Raw genomic sequence first — 15597 nt, forward strand, 5'->3', positions numbered from 1 at the left:
AGGTGGTTGCCTCAAGCACTGTTTTGAGTGGAAAAGGGTCTGAACCAGTGGCTCCAGCTCCACAGCCAGGCCCTGGGAATAAAAGAGGTCAAGAAAAGGCAGAGCGTGTGGAGAAGCCCCCGGGTAAGTATCGAATGGCAACAGTGAGGAGGTACAAGTGGGATGGAAAGGTTAGTCTTGAGTAAGTAAGCCCACCAGGCAGGAATCACCTGGAATTAACTGCTGGATATGCACTGTTGAGGCCCTTTGCTCTCCACTTGTAGCGAAAAGGAATAAGTCAAGTTATGTTTGAGTGAGATCAGAGAAGTGATATCAACTGTAATAGACCAGTCTCTTTGATCCCCCTCCAGGTACCTTCGGAAGCTCTGGCTCTAGTTCAAACCCCTACAACGTGGTGATGGTTGGAAACAGCAGTGTGGGCAAAACCTCCTTCATGAGGCGTTTCCAAAGTGGAGAGTTCTGTCTGCACCACGATGCAACCATTGGTGAGTATCATCATCCTTGTTGTATGTTTGGCATCATGCCCTTTCATGTCATGCAAAGAAATGAACACACCTTGGTATTACTGTACATTACTGTGCTGCTCATTCATGTCTGGTTTCATGTTTGTTTGTTTGTTTGTGTGCTTATCATCTGAGCAGGTATTGATACCTGTATACAGTCTGTGACAGTGGATGCAAGCCCAGTGACTCTACAGTTATGGGATACTGCAGGTCAGGAAAGGTGGGTCTCTAAACTAAGTTCATCACAATTGTTCATTATATGTAATGCATCGATACAGAATCTGTTCCTCTGTCCTAATTTGAACCCTCCTTCATGTGTGTGTTTTATTTGTTAGTATATAATTACATACATGTTATACTATTGTTACACTCTACTCCCCAGATTCCACAGCATCACCAGACAAGTGTTCCACAAAGCCCAGGGTCTAATGCTGATGTATGACATCACTTCCTCTCAGAGCTTCTGTGACATCTGCTACTGGGTCAATTGCATTCAGGTAGGGGGCATTTAAATCATGCCTTTAATATTATAATCAAATAACAACTATGTAACAACACAAACAATTGTTTGCAGGATTCACAGTTGTTCCACTGGTATCTATTGTACTGTCATAACCTTTTGTATTTTGTAGGAGGGGGCTCCAGATGATGTCATCGTTATACTCCTTGGGAACAAGACTGATTGTGCTGATCTAGAACGAGAGGTTCAGACTCATGAAGGGGAGAACCTTGCAAAGGTATGTTGACGTTACTGTAACTTTAACAGCCAGAATGTGGGCGACTGGACTGTAGGATTTACAGGTGATGTGATATAAATTATTATTTTACAGTTCTGTAGCTGGTGCTGAAATTGACAGTGGTAGCAAAGCAGGATTGAGATCATTCATAATAAATACAAATAATACTTTTATTGATGATACTTGCCCTCACTCTTAAAGGGGTACGACATGCTCTTTATGGAGTGTAGTGCTGCAACAGGTGACAATGTGACTCTGTCTATGGAAACTCTGGCAAGGTAAGACATGCCGACAGGTCTTCCAAGTACAGTAAAAGCTATTGTTTGTTTGTGTTGTTGTGTGTAGTCTGGATTTGGCTGCATATTGTCATTATCTGCATGTGGAAGAGGACTCTGTTCTGTGAATATTCAAACATTGATTTGGTGTGTTGTTGCTTCAAGGATGCTAAAGCAGCTGGGTGAGCAGACAAGACAAGAAGAGGGAAGCTTGGTGTTGCAGAAAGAACCCCCAAAGAAGAAATCGGGCTGCTGCTGATCAAGGTGGAGAAGATTGGTACATGTCATAATCTGCAGCACATACACGCACGCACATACGCACCCACGTACACACACACATGCATTTGTGCCCTATATGCTCTTATGATTGTATTTTTACTTCTAAATGTTCTATATGTAATATATCAGATTTAAATTAAAAAAACATTTGTCAATGCATGCCAAAGCATATACTGTAGTGGTAGTAATGTGACGCTTGAGATGATTCTCCCTTTTCTACTTCTTTCAAACACTGTTTGTGGGGGGAAAAATATATTTATTCAATTATGAAGAGATATATATTCATACCAACACTATTTATTTACAGTAGATAGTGTCATATTACAATTTATTGTTGTGTTTCTTTTTGCTTGTAAAACATCCACCTATGCAGTTTATACAAGCCTAATAAATACATAAGACATTCAATTGCCTCCATAATTCCAGTCATATTGACAGAAAATATAAAAAATTATTTCTTTAACTATTACTGTGAGTTCCAGGAGCTGCCACGCTCGTCCGATCCGTCGATCTTATTGACTCACTGCTATTATCACATTGTACCTAATCTGTATGGACTAGAAGAGACTAGAAGTCAGAGACGTTCAGAGTGTGATTGCATCGATTGTTGTGTTGCCTCGTGGGTTCCAGAGCAACAGTATGGCTAGCACCAACAGGCTGAGGAACACAGCAAACGCTATGAAGAAGACTTCTGCTGCCCACTGGTCATGCTGCACACCTGTCACCACCAGGGGGCGCTCTGAAGGGATCAGGTTGGTCAGGTTCAACATGTAGCCCAGCGTCCAGTTGATGTCTGTGTCTGCCACCTGATAGACAGTGATGTATATAAACATAAACTCAGCAAAAAAAGAAACGTCCCTTTTTCAGGACCCTGTCTTTCAAAGATAATTTGTAAAAATCCAAATAACTTCACAGATCTTCATTGTAAAGGGTTTAAACACTGCTTGTTCAATGAACCATAAACAATTAATGAACATGCACCTGTGGAACGGTCATTAAGACACTAACAGACGGTAGGCAATTAAGGTCACAGTTATGAAAACTTAGGACACTAAACAGGCCTTTCTACTGACTCTGATAAACACCGTGTGAACGTGCCTTAGGCATGCTGCAAGGAGGCATGAGGAATGCAGATGTGGCCAGGGCAATAAATTGCAATGTCCGTACTGTGAGACGCCTAAGACAGCGCAACAGGGTGACAGGACGGACAGCTTATCGTCCTCGCAGTGGCAGACCACGTGTTACAACACCTGCACAGAAACGGTACACCCGAACATTATACTGCAGGACAGGTACAGGATGGCAACAACAACTGCCCGAGTTACACCAGGAACGCACAATCCCTCCATCAGTGCTCAGACTGTCCGCAATAGTCTGAGAGAGGCTGGACTGAGAACTTGTAGGCCTGTTGTAAGGCAGGTCCTCACCAGACATCACCGGCAACAACGTCGCTTATGGGCACAAACCCACCGTTGCTGGACCAGACAGGACTGGCAAAAAGTGCTCTTCTCTGATGAGTCATGGTTTTGTCTCACCAGGGGTGATGGTCGGATTCGCGTTTATCGTCGAAGGAATGAGCATAACACCGAGGCCGTACTCTGGAGTGGGATCGATTTAGAGGTGGAGGATCCGTCATGATCTGGGGCGGTGTGTCACAGCATCATCGGACTGAGCTTGTTGTCATTGCAGGCAATCTCAACGCTGTGCGTTACAGGGAAGACATCCTCCTCCCTCATGTGGAACCCTTCCTGCAGGCTCATCCTGACATGATCCTCCAGCATGACAATGTCACCAGCCATACTGCTCGTTCTGTGCGTGATTTCCTGCAAGACAGGAATGTCAGTGTTCTGCCATGGTCAGCGAAGAGACCGGATCTCAATCTCATTGAGCACGTCTTGGACCTATTGGATCGGAGGGTGAGGGCTTGGGCCATTCCTCCCAGAAATGTCCGGGAACTTGAGGGGCCTTGGTGGAAGAGTGGGGTAACATCTCACAGCAAGAACTGGCAAATATGGTGCAGTCCATGAGGAGGAGATGCACTGCAGTACTTAATGCAGCTGGTGGCCACACCAGATACTGACTGTTACTTTTGATTTTGACCCCCTCCCTTTGTTCAGGGAGACATTATTCCATTTCTGTCAGTCACATGTCTGTGGAACTTGTTCAGTTTATGTCTCAGTTGTTGAATCTTGTTATGTTCATACAAATATTTACACATGTTACGTTTGCTGAAAATAAACGCAGTTGACAGTGAGAGGACGTTTATTTTTTGATGAGTTTATATTTATGTACAGTCGTGGCTAAAAGTTTTGAGAATGACACAAATATTCATTTCCACAAAGTTTGCTGCTTCAGTGTCTTTAGATATTTTTGTCAGATGTTACTATGGAATACTGAAGTATAATTACAATAATTGTATAATTACAAGCATTTCAAGTGTCAAAGGCTTTTCTTGACAATTAAATGAAGTTGATGCAAAGAGTCAATATTTGCAGTGTTGACCCTTCTTTTTCAAGACCTCTGCAATACACCCTGGCATGCAGTCAATTAACTTCTGGGCCACATCCGACTGATGGCAGCCCATTCTTGCATAATCAATGCTTGGAGTTTGTCAGAATTTGTGGGGTTTTGTTTGTCCACCTGCCTCTTGAGGATTGACCACAAGTTCTCAATGGGATTAAGGTCTGGGGAGTTTCCTGGCCATGGACCCAAAATATTGATGTTTTGTGCCCCGAGCCACCTAGAAAGCACTTTGCCTTATGGCAAGGTGCTCCATCATGCTGGAAAAGGCATTGTTCGTCACCAAACTGTTCCTGGATGGTTGGGAAAAATTGCTCTCGGAGGATGTGTTGGTACCATTCTTTATTCATGGCTGTGTTCTTAGGCAAAATTGTGAGTGAGCCCACTCCCTTGGCTGAGAAGCAACCCCAGACATGAATGGTCTCAGGATGCTTTACTGTTGGCATGACACAGGACTGATAGTAGCGCTCACCTTGTCTTCTCCGGACAAGCTTTTTTCCGGATGCCCCAAACAATCGGAAAGGGGATTCATCAGAGAAAATGACTTTACCCCAGTCCTCAGCAGTCCAATCCCTATATCTTTTGCAGAATATCAGTCTGTCCCTGATGTTTTTCCTGGAGAGAAGTGGCTTCTTTGCTGCCCTTCTTGACACCAGGCCATCCTCCAAAAGTATTCGCCTCACTGTGCGTGCAGATGCACTCACACCTGCCTGCTGCCATTCCTGAGCAAGCTCTGTACTGGTGGTGCCCCGATCCCGCAGCTGAATCAACTTTAGGAGACGGTCCTGGCGCTTGCTGGACTTTCTTGGGCGCCCTGAAGCCTTCTTCACAACAATTGAACCGCTCTCCTTGAAGTTCTTGATGATCCGATAAATGGTTGATTTAGGTGCAATCTTACTGGCAGCAATATCCTTGCCTGTGAAGCCCTTTTTTTGCAAAGCAATGATGACGGCACGTGTTTCCTTGCAGGTAGTCATGGTTGACAGAGGAAGAACAGTGATTCCAAGCACCACCCTCCTTTTGAAGCTTCCAGTCTGTTATTCGAACTCAATCAGCATGACGGAGTGATCTCCAGCCTTGTCCTCGTCAACACTCACACCTGTGTTGACGAGAGAATCACTGACATGATGTCAGCTGGGCCTTTTGTGGCAGGGCTGAAATCCAGTAGAAATGTTTTTTGGGGGGGAATTCAGTTCATTTGCATGGCAAAGAGGGACTTTGCAATTAATTGCAATTCATCTGATCACTCTTCATAACATTCTGGAGAATATGCAAGTTGCCATCATACAAACTGAGGCAGCAGACTTTGTGAAAATTAATATTTGTGTCATTCTCAAGACTTTTGGCCACGACTTTATATGATAGACACACAGCTTCATTAAGGCAGCACAGCTATTCACATTGACTGCCATACAAGAACATTCCTTTTTTCATGAATTCTGTGGTAAAATGTCTTTCATTCTGTGTCCTGAAGCAAAATCTTTCGAATTGGATGTTGATGTTTTACATATGTCAATACACAAGTGTATAGTTAGGCACACACCTGTTTCTGGAAGTATATATTTCCCCAGGTCTGGTTGAACTTGTAGCCGTCTAGGAGTACTGTCATTATGTAGTTTGCTGAGGCACAGTAATCACGAAGGTACTTGTCCTTTTCACTATACTCTGTCTTGAGCTGCCAAAATAATTGATATTATCATAAACAAAGTTGTAGTAACATTGGGGCCGATTCTGACCCGAGGTAAGTGACGTAAATGGAGGTGAAAGAAACGCACACCTGTTTAGGCGAGGTGCTGGCTAGCTGAGTAAAACATATGAAAAAGAAAAAGAGCCACACTCTCTAGGAGCTCAGATGCAATAATTGAATAACCTAATAACTAACGTTTCGACAGACAACCTGTCTTCATCAGTGGCGTATATGGAACATAATTCCCTTTTTATGCACTTTTCTCTCTGTGTATTCTGACCTTGAATTTAAGGTCACTATTTGTTGGGGGTGGCGATCGAATAAATGAAGGTGTGTAGACAGATATGCTGTATTCTGACCTTGACTTATTTCCCTAATAATTCCATCACCTTTACGTGTGAGGAAACCATGAATAACGTGGAGTCTACCTACCGATCCCAAGTTGAAAAAGCATCAAATTAATTTTTCAGATAGAAATAACACCATTCTCCATGCACTGTAATTTACAACTGGATAAGAGCTACAGTAGGTAAATGATTAATCCGTTTGGATAAATGCATTGTAAATATATATTACACTTGTTTTAGATCTACTAAAGTTTATGAACTGCTGTGCCATTATGCAGTATTTAAATTACAAGGCTTTTTTGCTTGCAGAGATGGGCACTCTCAAATGTTTTAATTACAGGCTACCTTAACATTCTCTGTCTCCTATTTCTATCAAACCACCATTTCTATCAAACCACCGATTCATATTCTATGTACACTAATCTTCTAACATTGCCATGTGTTGAAGAACTGAATGTGGCAATTTTCTGAATGAATCAAACCACGTTATCTTTCTTTCCTATGTATCTCCAAACCTGTTTTTATGATTCAAAAATACTTTCCTAAACCTAAATAATCTACAAGATCAGAGTAATTTTTTTATCTATAAATTGGGGCTGAAACGTAGACAAATATGCACATATTTATATGGATTTCTTTCAATGATCCCTAATATTCTGAACACATTCTCTCGATATGTTCTGTATATTTTCTGTTGACAAAATTTTAACTAGAAGGCACACACTGTATTTAAAGGGATGGCTTAAGATAAATGTACTGAAAAATCCACGAGAAAATCTGTTGGACAACAAGTGGGAGTGTTTTCAGCGGTTGAATGAATGTATTCAGAGCGTGCAAGGTAGGCACACCTGCAGAATGTGTTACGTGACTAAATAAGGTAACTCTGAATACCAAATACTGAGAAGTGCGTAGGAACGTTTGCTGACGACACAACATTAGAGGCTTGATTGCCAACAACAACGAGATGCCCCCCCCCCAACCTATGGACATCATTACCCCATTATCGAATTAATCTCTCATCTAAAAAGAAAGGCGTGCTTATGAAAGGCAAAAATTCCAAGTCTGAATCGGCCCCATTATGAATAAGGTTATTATGAGATATACTATAGTTTATGTTTAGCATCTGATTGAGTATGAATTTATGAATCTGTATACCGGTATACAGTTTTAGGAAGTGTACTGGTAATGTGAAAGGTCAGCAGAGGTCTCTATATCTCACCGAGTCCCAGGTCCTTTTACAGAAAGTGTCTATAGTTGTGGTAGCCTGAGACAGAGAGGACTGAGGAGCCAGACCAAGGAAGTCAAAGGTGTAATAGTATGTTGAGAAAGCCTAGGGAGAAGGAACAGTGTGATGGTGACAATATATACTGTACATAGTTCAGACATCTTTCAAATTGGAGTGTTTGATTGAGCCTGCCTGGAGTGCCAGTTGAGTGGCCTTTGCGTAGATATGGGATGAATACTCACAAAGAAGTCGCCACTGACTGGGGGCTGGTATACCCCATTGAAGCCACAGTCAGGAGCCAGGGAGCAGGCAGTCAGGTTCATGATGTTCTTCATCTGGTTGAGACACCGCAGTGGCTCACTGGTCCCTGTGAAGATGACCTCTGAGGCCGGGTCAAAGGTCACGGGTCTGGCAACGCAGGGGGAGTCATAGAGGTCACCCAGAGTCAGGGTTAGGTTGTAGCCCAGGTGGTAGCAGGGGTGCTTGACTGGGCGGGTAGAGCCACTCATCTGAGAGAGGAGGAAGTTTGCTTGAATCAAAAGAAAAACAGGACTTTAAACAGCCATAAAATGCTTCTGACTCAACTGAGAAGCATTCAGTCAAACCGATTTGGGGTAATTAGATTGGCCCAAAGATATTTATGATTTGCTTTAAAGCTGGAATCCATAGCGGTGAAACTGCCACGTCTGTTTGCGATATTACAACAACAAAGTGGCTACTTTAAAAAACGAACATTGTTTTTCACCTCGGACATCATTGCACGTGCAATAAAACAGCAGAGTATGTACTATGATTATTTTTATCACGATGCAGGATGCTCCTCTGACCCGTTACAATTTTTTTTATTTATCTAAAAACAATAATAAATGCACCTGAGGCATCCAGTGGCGCTGTTTCAACTTATGCAGATGTTAGCTTTAAAGAAAGCCTGGGTAAGGCCAAAACACTACTGCCTGTTTACACATTTCTATTCCTGAAAACTGGTTTTATATTTACATGTAGGGTGAGTTTACCTGGCATTTTTACAGTACCCAAAACCATTCTGCAATTTCTTTGAGTCATATCTAACAGGTGACCAGACAACTACTTACAGTACCTTCAGTAGATGAACCCGTAGCTGCCTCATGGCCTGTTCCTTTCCATAGCACAGGTAGCTGTGTGTGTACACCTCATATTGGTAACCATAGAGCTTGGGTCCCAGGGCGGAGGCAGGGTCCTGTACAGGCTGGCCGGGGGTAAAGGCTATCTGGGTAGAAGAGCCTCCCATGTCCAGGGCGCCCCAGATCTTCCTTCCTTTAGGGCTTACCCATTCTCCCTCAAAGGTGTGCTGCTCAGGAGAAGTACAAATACTGTATGTTAGCTATAATGTTAAACTGCAAAGACCTGCAATTCACCATTATAACAAGCTATTACAGTGGTTATAAATGGTACTACTACTGTATATCCACAAACCTCTGATAATTTTGCCTAAACAAGGTTGACACCATTCGGGAGTGTGTGTGTGTGTGTGTGTGTGTGCGCGTTCCCTATATTTGTATTCATATTTATTATGGATCCCCATTAGCCAAAACAGCAGCAACTCTTCCTGGGGTCCAACAAAATTAAGGCAGTTTAATGTTAATGTTAAAAACATTACAATACAGTCACAGATTTCACAACACACTGTGTGCCCTAAGGACCCTACTACACCACTACCACATATCTACAGTACTAAATCCATGTGTATGTATAGTGCGTATGTTATCGTGTATGTGTGAGAGTGTGTATGCATTTGTCTGTGCCAATGTTTGTGTTGCTTCACAGTCCCTGCTGTTCCATAAGGTGTTTTTTTAAATCTAATTTTACTGCTTGCGTCAGTTACTTGATGTGGAATAGAGTTCCATGTAGTCATGGCTCTATGTGGTACTGTGTGCCTCCCATAGTCTGTTCTGGACTTGTGGACTGTGAAGAGACCTCTTGTGGCATGTCTTGTGGGGTATGTATGGGTGTCCAAGCTATGTGCAAGTAGTTTAGACAGACAGCTTGGTGCATTCAACATGTCAATACCTCTCATACACACCTTGATGAAACTCTCTTGTAGATAGTTGATGGTGATCCATCCGTAAGCCCCTTCCTCCATCCCAGATAGGATCCGTGCCCCCCGGAAGTCAAAGGGATACCCCTGGATCACCTTGGTTACCTGCTCCAACACCTGATAAGACTGGGTGTGATTCTGTAGCCTGAGGAGAGGAAAATATTCAGCCACTCTTACCGGACAATGGAAGTAGATTTCATAAATGCTACTTTATTATTAAAACCATGTTCTGCAGCCTGAAAGAGTATACATCACCCAGTCATAATGTACAGGAGGTTAAATACACTCAGAAAAAAGGGTTCCAAAAGCTTTGTGGTTCCAGGTAGAGCCCTCTGTGGAAAGGGTTTTACATGGAACTCAAAAGGGATCTTCCTGGAACCTAAAGGGTTCTTCAAAAAGGGTCTCCTATGGGGACAGCCGAAGAACCGTTATAGGTTCTAGAAAGCACCTTTTTATTCTTAGAGTGTAGTCACCACATAGATTAGTGGGAGGTTTTCCTTGCACATTCATTCATAAAGTCGTAGTTTTGGGATGAGGTAAATGAAAATGATTACACCTATCAAGATAGCACAGTGCAGTCTTGACTTACTGCAAGAGTCGCATGCCAGCGGTAGCACCAAGGTACACAGGAGTTTCCCTCCGCTGGTTTGCAGGGACGGCTGCCAGTGCACTTTCCAGGCACTTCCTCAGACTGAACCCTGCACCAGGTGGGTCCTGGGCATAGCTAGAGATGCCATCTCCTACGGACAAGCAGGGGACAGGGGTGTGAGTCATTGGTATATTTTTTTTATGTGACAACCATTACTGGGTGGTATATTATGATTTGTCTTGGCCCTTGCGATCAAGCTGCAATGAAAATAGGTGTCAGATGAATTACGGGCATATTCTAACTTCTACCTTTTGGGGGCAAATCCTAACTACTCTCCCATTGACATCAATTTTGGTTGACAAATTCCGGTAACTTTCCCAAAATCCCAGATGAGGAACTCCAGGTTGGAGGCTGCCCCTGCAGCTTATTCCCTCCACATTCCAAAACCTGGGAATTTTGGGAAAGTTACTGGAATTTTGAAACCTTAACGTCATTGCATGACTAAGTGAAGATTCGCCTTACGTAGAAGTTAGTATTCACCCCTAAGAGATCAAATAATAGAGTATTAATAATGGTTCACTGACAGCACTCAGCACTGACCGTCAACATCACAGACCAGCATCTGTGACACCACCCCAGTGTTGTTTTCTTTGTTGCCAGGCCAACGGTACATGTAGAGAGAAGTGTGTGTGGATCCAGCATCGAACACCATCCCATACTGAAGGACACACAGAGACAGTGAAGTCAAATACCAACAGAGAGAGGGAGAGAGAGAGAAACTAAGAGTAACTTTGTCCTTACTGGGACAATCTAATAAATATACATTTTTGATAACGTCCCATATTAATGTTGGGACATTTTTGAGTACCTACTGTCCCATATTATTGTTGAATATTGTCCCATATTGGGAGCTTGACAGGGGCCCTGTTGCATCCTGTGAGGTATGTGCTTTGTGAAGTAACATTGATGTCTGGGAAATGATAAAGGAAATGTGATATCCAAACGGGTCAAAGGTGGAATTAAGAGGGAACGCGTTGGAACGGCATTCCCAAAGTTAAATGATTTCAACATGAAAAACGTAGATTTTTAAGGTGCATTTTGTGATTTTACATGGGTGAGTTCCCAGAGTGAATTCTCCACAATTACTGTAGTTACAACCCAGGTAACAGTTTTTCTTCATCACCTGCATGCGATGGGGGAGATCCACCAAGTGGTGCTGAACTAATGTGAGGATTAGAGCGATGATGCCCACGCATCCCATCACTACCACGACTGCAGCCAGCACAACTTGTTTCACCATTGACATCTTAATTCCAAACACACCTGTAAGCCCACTCTCCCGGACACACACACACACACACACACACACACACACACACACACACACACACACACACACACACACACACACACACACACACACACACACACACACACACACAAACACACACACACACACACACACACACACAGTAAATAAATTACACTTTGGTCTTCTTTTATGCCACCATTGCGAAAGATAACATCTGTTTTACCAGTGACATCTTCATTCCAAACACACGTAAGCCCACTCTCCCGGACAAACATACACACACATGGCAAATTTGTTGAGAACTAATCAACTGTCTCTCTAAAATCAATACTTTGATTATAATAAAACAAATTCAGTGAATATTACATTGTCGTCGATCTTCATTCATAAATATAACATTATAACAGTACTTGTGACAGTTCATTTATTTCTATAAATAGGCACAATGTACACAGTCTATCCCAAAATAATGTATATCTTATCTGATGTATCTGCTTTATTTTATCAGATTCTTATCAGACTCGTTACAGAGTTGGCAAGAACATCATTTTATATATATACAGTGGGGCAAAAAAGTATTTAGTCAGCCACCAATTGTGCAAGTTCTCCCACTTAAAAAGATGAGAGAGGCCTGTAATTTTCATCACAGGTACACTTCAACTATGACAGACAAAATGAGAAAAAAAATCCAGAAAATCACATTGTAGGATTTTTAATGAATTTATTTGCAAATTATGGTGGAAAATAAGTATTTGGTCAATAACAAAAGTTTATTTCAATACTTTGTTATATACCCTTTGTTGGCAATGACAGAGGTCAAACGTTTTCAGTAACTCTTCACAAGGTTTTCACACACTGTTGCTGGTATTTTGGCCCATTCCTCCATGCAGATCTCCTCTAGAGCAGTGATGTTTTGGGGCTGTTACTGGGCAACACGGACTTTCAACTCCCTCCAAAGATTTTCTATGGGGTTGAGATCTGGAGACTGGCTAGGTCACTCCAGGACCTTGAAATGCTTCTTACGAAGCCACTCCTTCGTTGCCCGGGCGGTGTGTTTGGGATCATTGTCATGCTGAAAGACCCAGCCACGTTTCATCTTCAATGCCCTTGCTGATGGAAGGAGGTTTTCACTCAAAATCTCACAATACATGGCCCCATTCATTCTTTCCTTTACACGGATCAGTCGTCCTGGTCCCTTTGCAGAAAAGCAGCCCCAAAGCATGATGTTTCCACCCCCATGCTTCACAGTAGGTATGGTGTTCTTTGGATGCAACTCAGCATTCTTTGTCCTCCAAACACGACGAGTTGAGTTTTTACCAAAAAGTTATATTTTGGTTTCATCTGACCATATGACATTCTCCCGATCTTCTTCTGGATCATCCAAATGCTCTCCAGCAAACTTCAGACGGGCCTGGACATGTACTGGCTTAAGCAGGGGGACACGTCTGGCACTGCAGGATTTGAGTCCCTGGCGGCATAGTGTGTTACTGATGGTAGGCTTTGTTACTTTGGTCCCAGCTCTCTGCAGGTCATTCACTAGGTCCCCCCGTGTGGTTCTGGGATTTTTGCTCACCGTTCTTGTGATCATTTTGACCCCACAGGGTGAGATCTTGCGTGGAGCCCCAAATCGAGGGAGATTATCAGTGGTCTTGTATGTCTTCCATTTCCTAATAATTGCTCCCACAGTTGATTTCTTCAAACCAAGCTGCTTACCTATTGCAGATTCAGTCTTCCCAGCCTGGTGCAGGTCTACAATTTTGTTTCTGGTGTCCTTTGACAGCTCTTTGGTCTTGGCCATAGTGGAGTTTGGAGTGTGACTGTTTGAGGTTGTGGACAGGTGTCTTTTACACTGATAACAAGTTCAAACAGGTGCCATTAATACAGGTAACGAGTGGAGGACAGAGGAGCCTCTTAAAGAAGAAGTTACATTTGCAAATAAATTCATTAAAAATCCTACAATGTGATTTTCTGGAATTCTTTTTCTCATTTTGTCTGTCATAGTTGAAGTGTACCTATGATGAAAATTACAGGCCTCTGTCATCTTTTTAAGTGTGAGAACTTGCACAATTGGTGGCTGACTAAATACTTTTTTGCCCCACTGTATATATATATATATTCTGATTCAGATTTTACCACAGCAATTGTGAGTTTAATGTATTTATGCCACTTGTCTCCTATGCCACTGTCTCCTCTTCTCCAAAGGTGTAAAGAACTGACAAAGACTATTGTACATTGTGTAATCTTAAAATGCTGTCTGTACATCCAAAATGTACATATCGCTTAACAGTATAGTTTTGTCTTGGTTTACTGCATAGTGCTATTATAAAGATGTTAACATGAGAGCATTATGCCTAACGTATTGAACAGATAATGCTGCCTTTGAAATAACCATGAAAGACAAATAGGAGCAGTGACTGACTAGTAGTCAACCATTAACAGAGAAAGCCCCTGAACTCTTCTATTAAAACATGAGATGACAACAGGAGTTTCCACTTGATCCTCCATGGTCCAACATGGTCAAAACAACTGGACTTACCGTCACAGAAGTTTCTTCTCTGTGATCTCTTCTCCCTGACCCCCAGGTAAAATTAGAAACAGATGCGTTACCTTAGAAATGTTTCGCAAGATCTTACACTGACCAGAGTACAAGCGTTCTCCGCCTTTCTCTTGTGCTCTCACTGACTATCACTTACGCACTCTCTCTGTCTCTCTCTCTCTCACTCAACCTCTCTCTCACTCTTTCCCTCCCTACCTCACATATCTCAAATAAACTCACACTCTCTCTCTTCCTCCCAAGATCTGATGCACTGTATAATTTGTCATCTTTCTTCCTCAAGTGGTAGGCTGAAATGTAATGTTAGAGCCCTCACAACTACTCACGAATTTGATTACATTGAATATGTGGACATTTGCAGTATGTGATGTCTCATGTTTGACGTAATGCTGACAATGCTGCCTTTGAAATAACCATGAAAGACAAATGTTTGAGCGTTCAACACTTATTGACTTTGCACTTGCATACAGGGCAGGACAGTGTTTATAAGAATCTGTCTCTTATCTTTACTGAAACCACTAACAAGAAACTGTCTCTTATCTTTACTGAAACCACTAAAACCAAGCCCTACCCTCAGGGTCAGTACATTCCTCAATAGAGCCCCACAGTGGAGGTGTCATAATACCCATAAAACCTATCGGTCAAACAGGGAAAAGGTTCCAATCGTTTTTCCACCATTAATTTCCCCCCATAGCTAATTTATGAAACACTTAAAATAAGGGCTGTGTTTTGTGTAGGCTTACCCTGGCGTGACGTTTTGATAACCATGTAAATCTCTCTCGGACAAGGTGACCTTTATCAATACATTTGCCTCTATTTACTCTCAAATTCGAAAAGGCTAATTAGCATTAAAGTAGACATTATGCAAGACTACAAATCCCTGCAAGCTTCAAAGTAGACATCATGCAAGACTACAAATCCCTGCAAGCTCTTGCACGTCATCTCTAGCTGACACGTTTGCTAACAGGTAATGTGTCAACTTAAAACTTGCACAAGAAAGTTCACAGAATTGTGAATTTAAAGAAATGTAGCTAGTTTATTAATTACAACATTTTGCTAATATGATTTAGTTAATCCAGAGATTCTCACCTTTGCCGCAAGTCATCAGACTCATCATGGCATTTGTAGTTCTTCACATTAGCAGCTAATTAGCATTTCATTTTTGGGTGGTAAATACAGGCGAATATATTGATAAAAGTCACTTTGTCATTGAGGGATTTACACTGTTATCAAAATGTCACGCCAGGGTAGGCCTACACAGCCCTTATTTTAAGTGTTTCTAAAATCCCTTATTTGAAAAATGAATGGTGGAAAAACTATTGGAACCATTTCCTTGTTTGACCGCTAAGTTTTATAGGTATTATGACTCATACTGTGGTGCTCTCTAACTCAATAACTAACTCAAATAATTTTTTACATGCACTATAAAGGGGTTACTGTGAATTTGGAAAGTAAAATTCTGTATTTCATATTACAAAACACTTACTATAATATA

At 42.1% G+C, this 15597-nt stretch overlaps 2 protein-coding genes across 3 annotated transcripts in view; one reads left to right on the top strand and one right to left on the bottom strand.

Moving 5' to 3' along the window:
• Window positions 1-2202, top strand: part of LOC129815289 (uncharacterized) — a 21225-nt gene extending 19023 nt beyond the window's left edge. For both annotated transcript variants that reach the window (XM_055868959.1, XM_055868960.1), the window contains exons 3-9: window positions 3-123; window positions 351-485; window positions 642-723; window positions 886-1000; window positions 1136-1240; window positions 1442-1518; window positions 1681-2202. In XM_055868959.1, the coding sequence (XP_055724934.1) occupies window positions 3-123; window positions 351-485; window positions 642-723; window positions 886-1000; window positions 1136-1240; window positions 1442-1518; window positions 1681-1774 (729 nt within the window). In that variant the 3' untranslated portion in view covers window positions 1775-2202. The remainder of the gene's footprint in view (window positions 1-2; window positions 124-350; window positions 486-641; window positions 724-885; window positions 1001-1135; window positions 1241-1441; window positions 1519-1680) is intronic.
• entpd8 (ectonucleoside triphosphate diphosphohydrolase 8) lies at window positions 2076-14411 on the bottom strand. The gene is made up of 10 exons (XM_055868961.1): window positions 14085-14411; window positions 11420-11559; window positions 10837-10954; window positions 10237-10387; window positions 9633-9792; window positions 8670-8900; window positions 7816-8082; window positions 7568-7678; window positions 5858-5989; window positions 2076-2600 (listed from the first exon to the last, which is right to left on the bottom strand). The coding sequence occupies exons 2-10, from the start codon at window positions 11540-11542 to the stop codon at window positions 2379-2381; spliced, it is 1515 nt and encodes a 504-aa protein (XP_055724936.1). The 5' UTR covers window positions 11543-11559; window positions 14085-14411; the 3' UTR covers window positions 2076-2378.
• Between the last annotated feature and the right edge of the window lie 1186 nt (window positions 14412-15597).

The sequence above is a fragment of the Salvelinus fontinalis genome, chromosome 18 (genome assembly GCF_029448725.1).
Source record: "Salvelinus fontinalis isolate EN_2023a chromosome 18, ASM2944872v1, whole genome shotgun sequence".
Taxonomy (NCBI): domain Eukaryota; kingdom Metazoa; phylum Chordata; class Actinopteri; order Salmoniformes; family Salmonidae; genus Salvelinus; species Salvelinus fontinalis.

Excerpts from the sequence above, each read along its gene's own strand:
- entpd8 (XM_055868961.1), bottom strand. The coding sequence starts at position 11,542 with ATGTCAATGGTGAAACAAGTTGTGCTGGCTGCAGTCGTGGTAGTGATG. Across the intron at positions 10,388-10,836 it reads GCTGGTCTGTGATGTTGACG|GAGATGGCATCTCTAGCTAT; the intron begins GTCAGTGCTGAG and ends GCTTGTCCGTAG. Across the intron at positions 8,083-8,669 it reads TACGGGTTCATCTACTGAAG|ATGAGTGGCTCTACCCGCCC; the intron begins GTACTGTAAGTA and ends CTCCTCTCTCAG.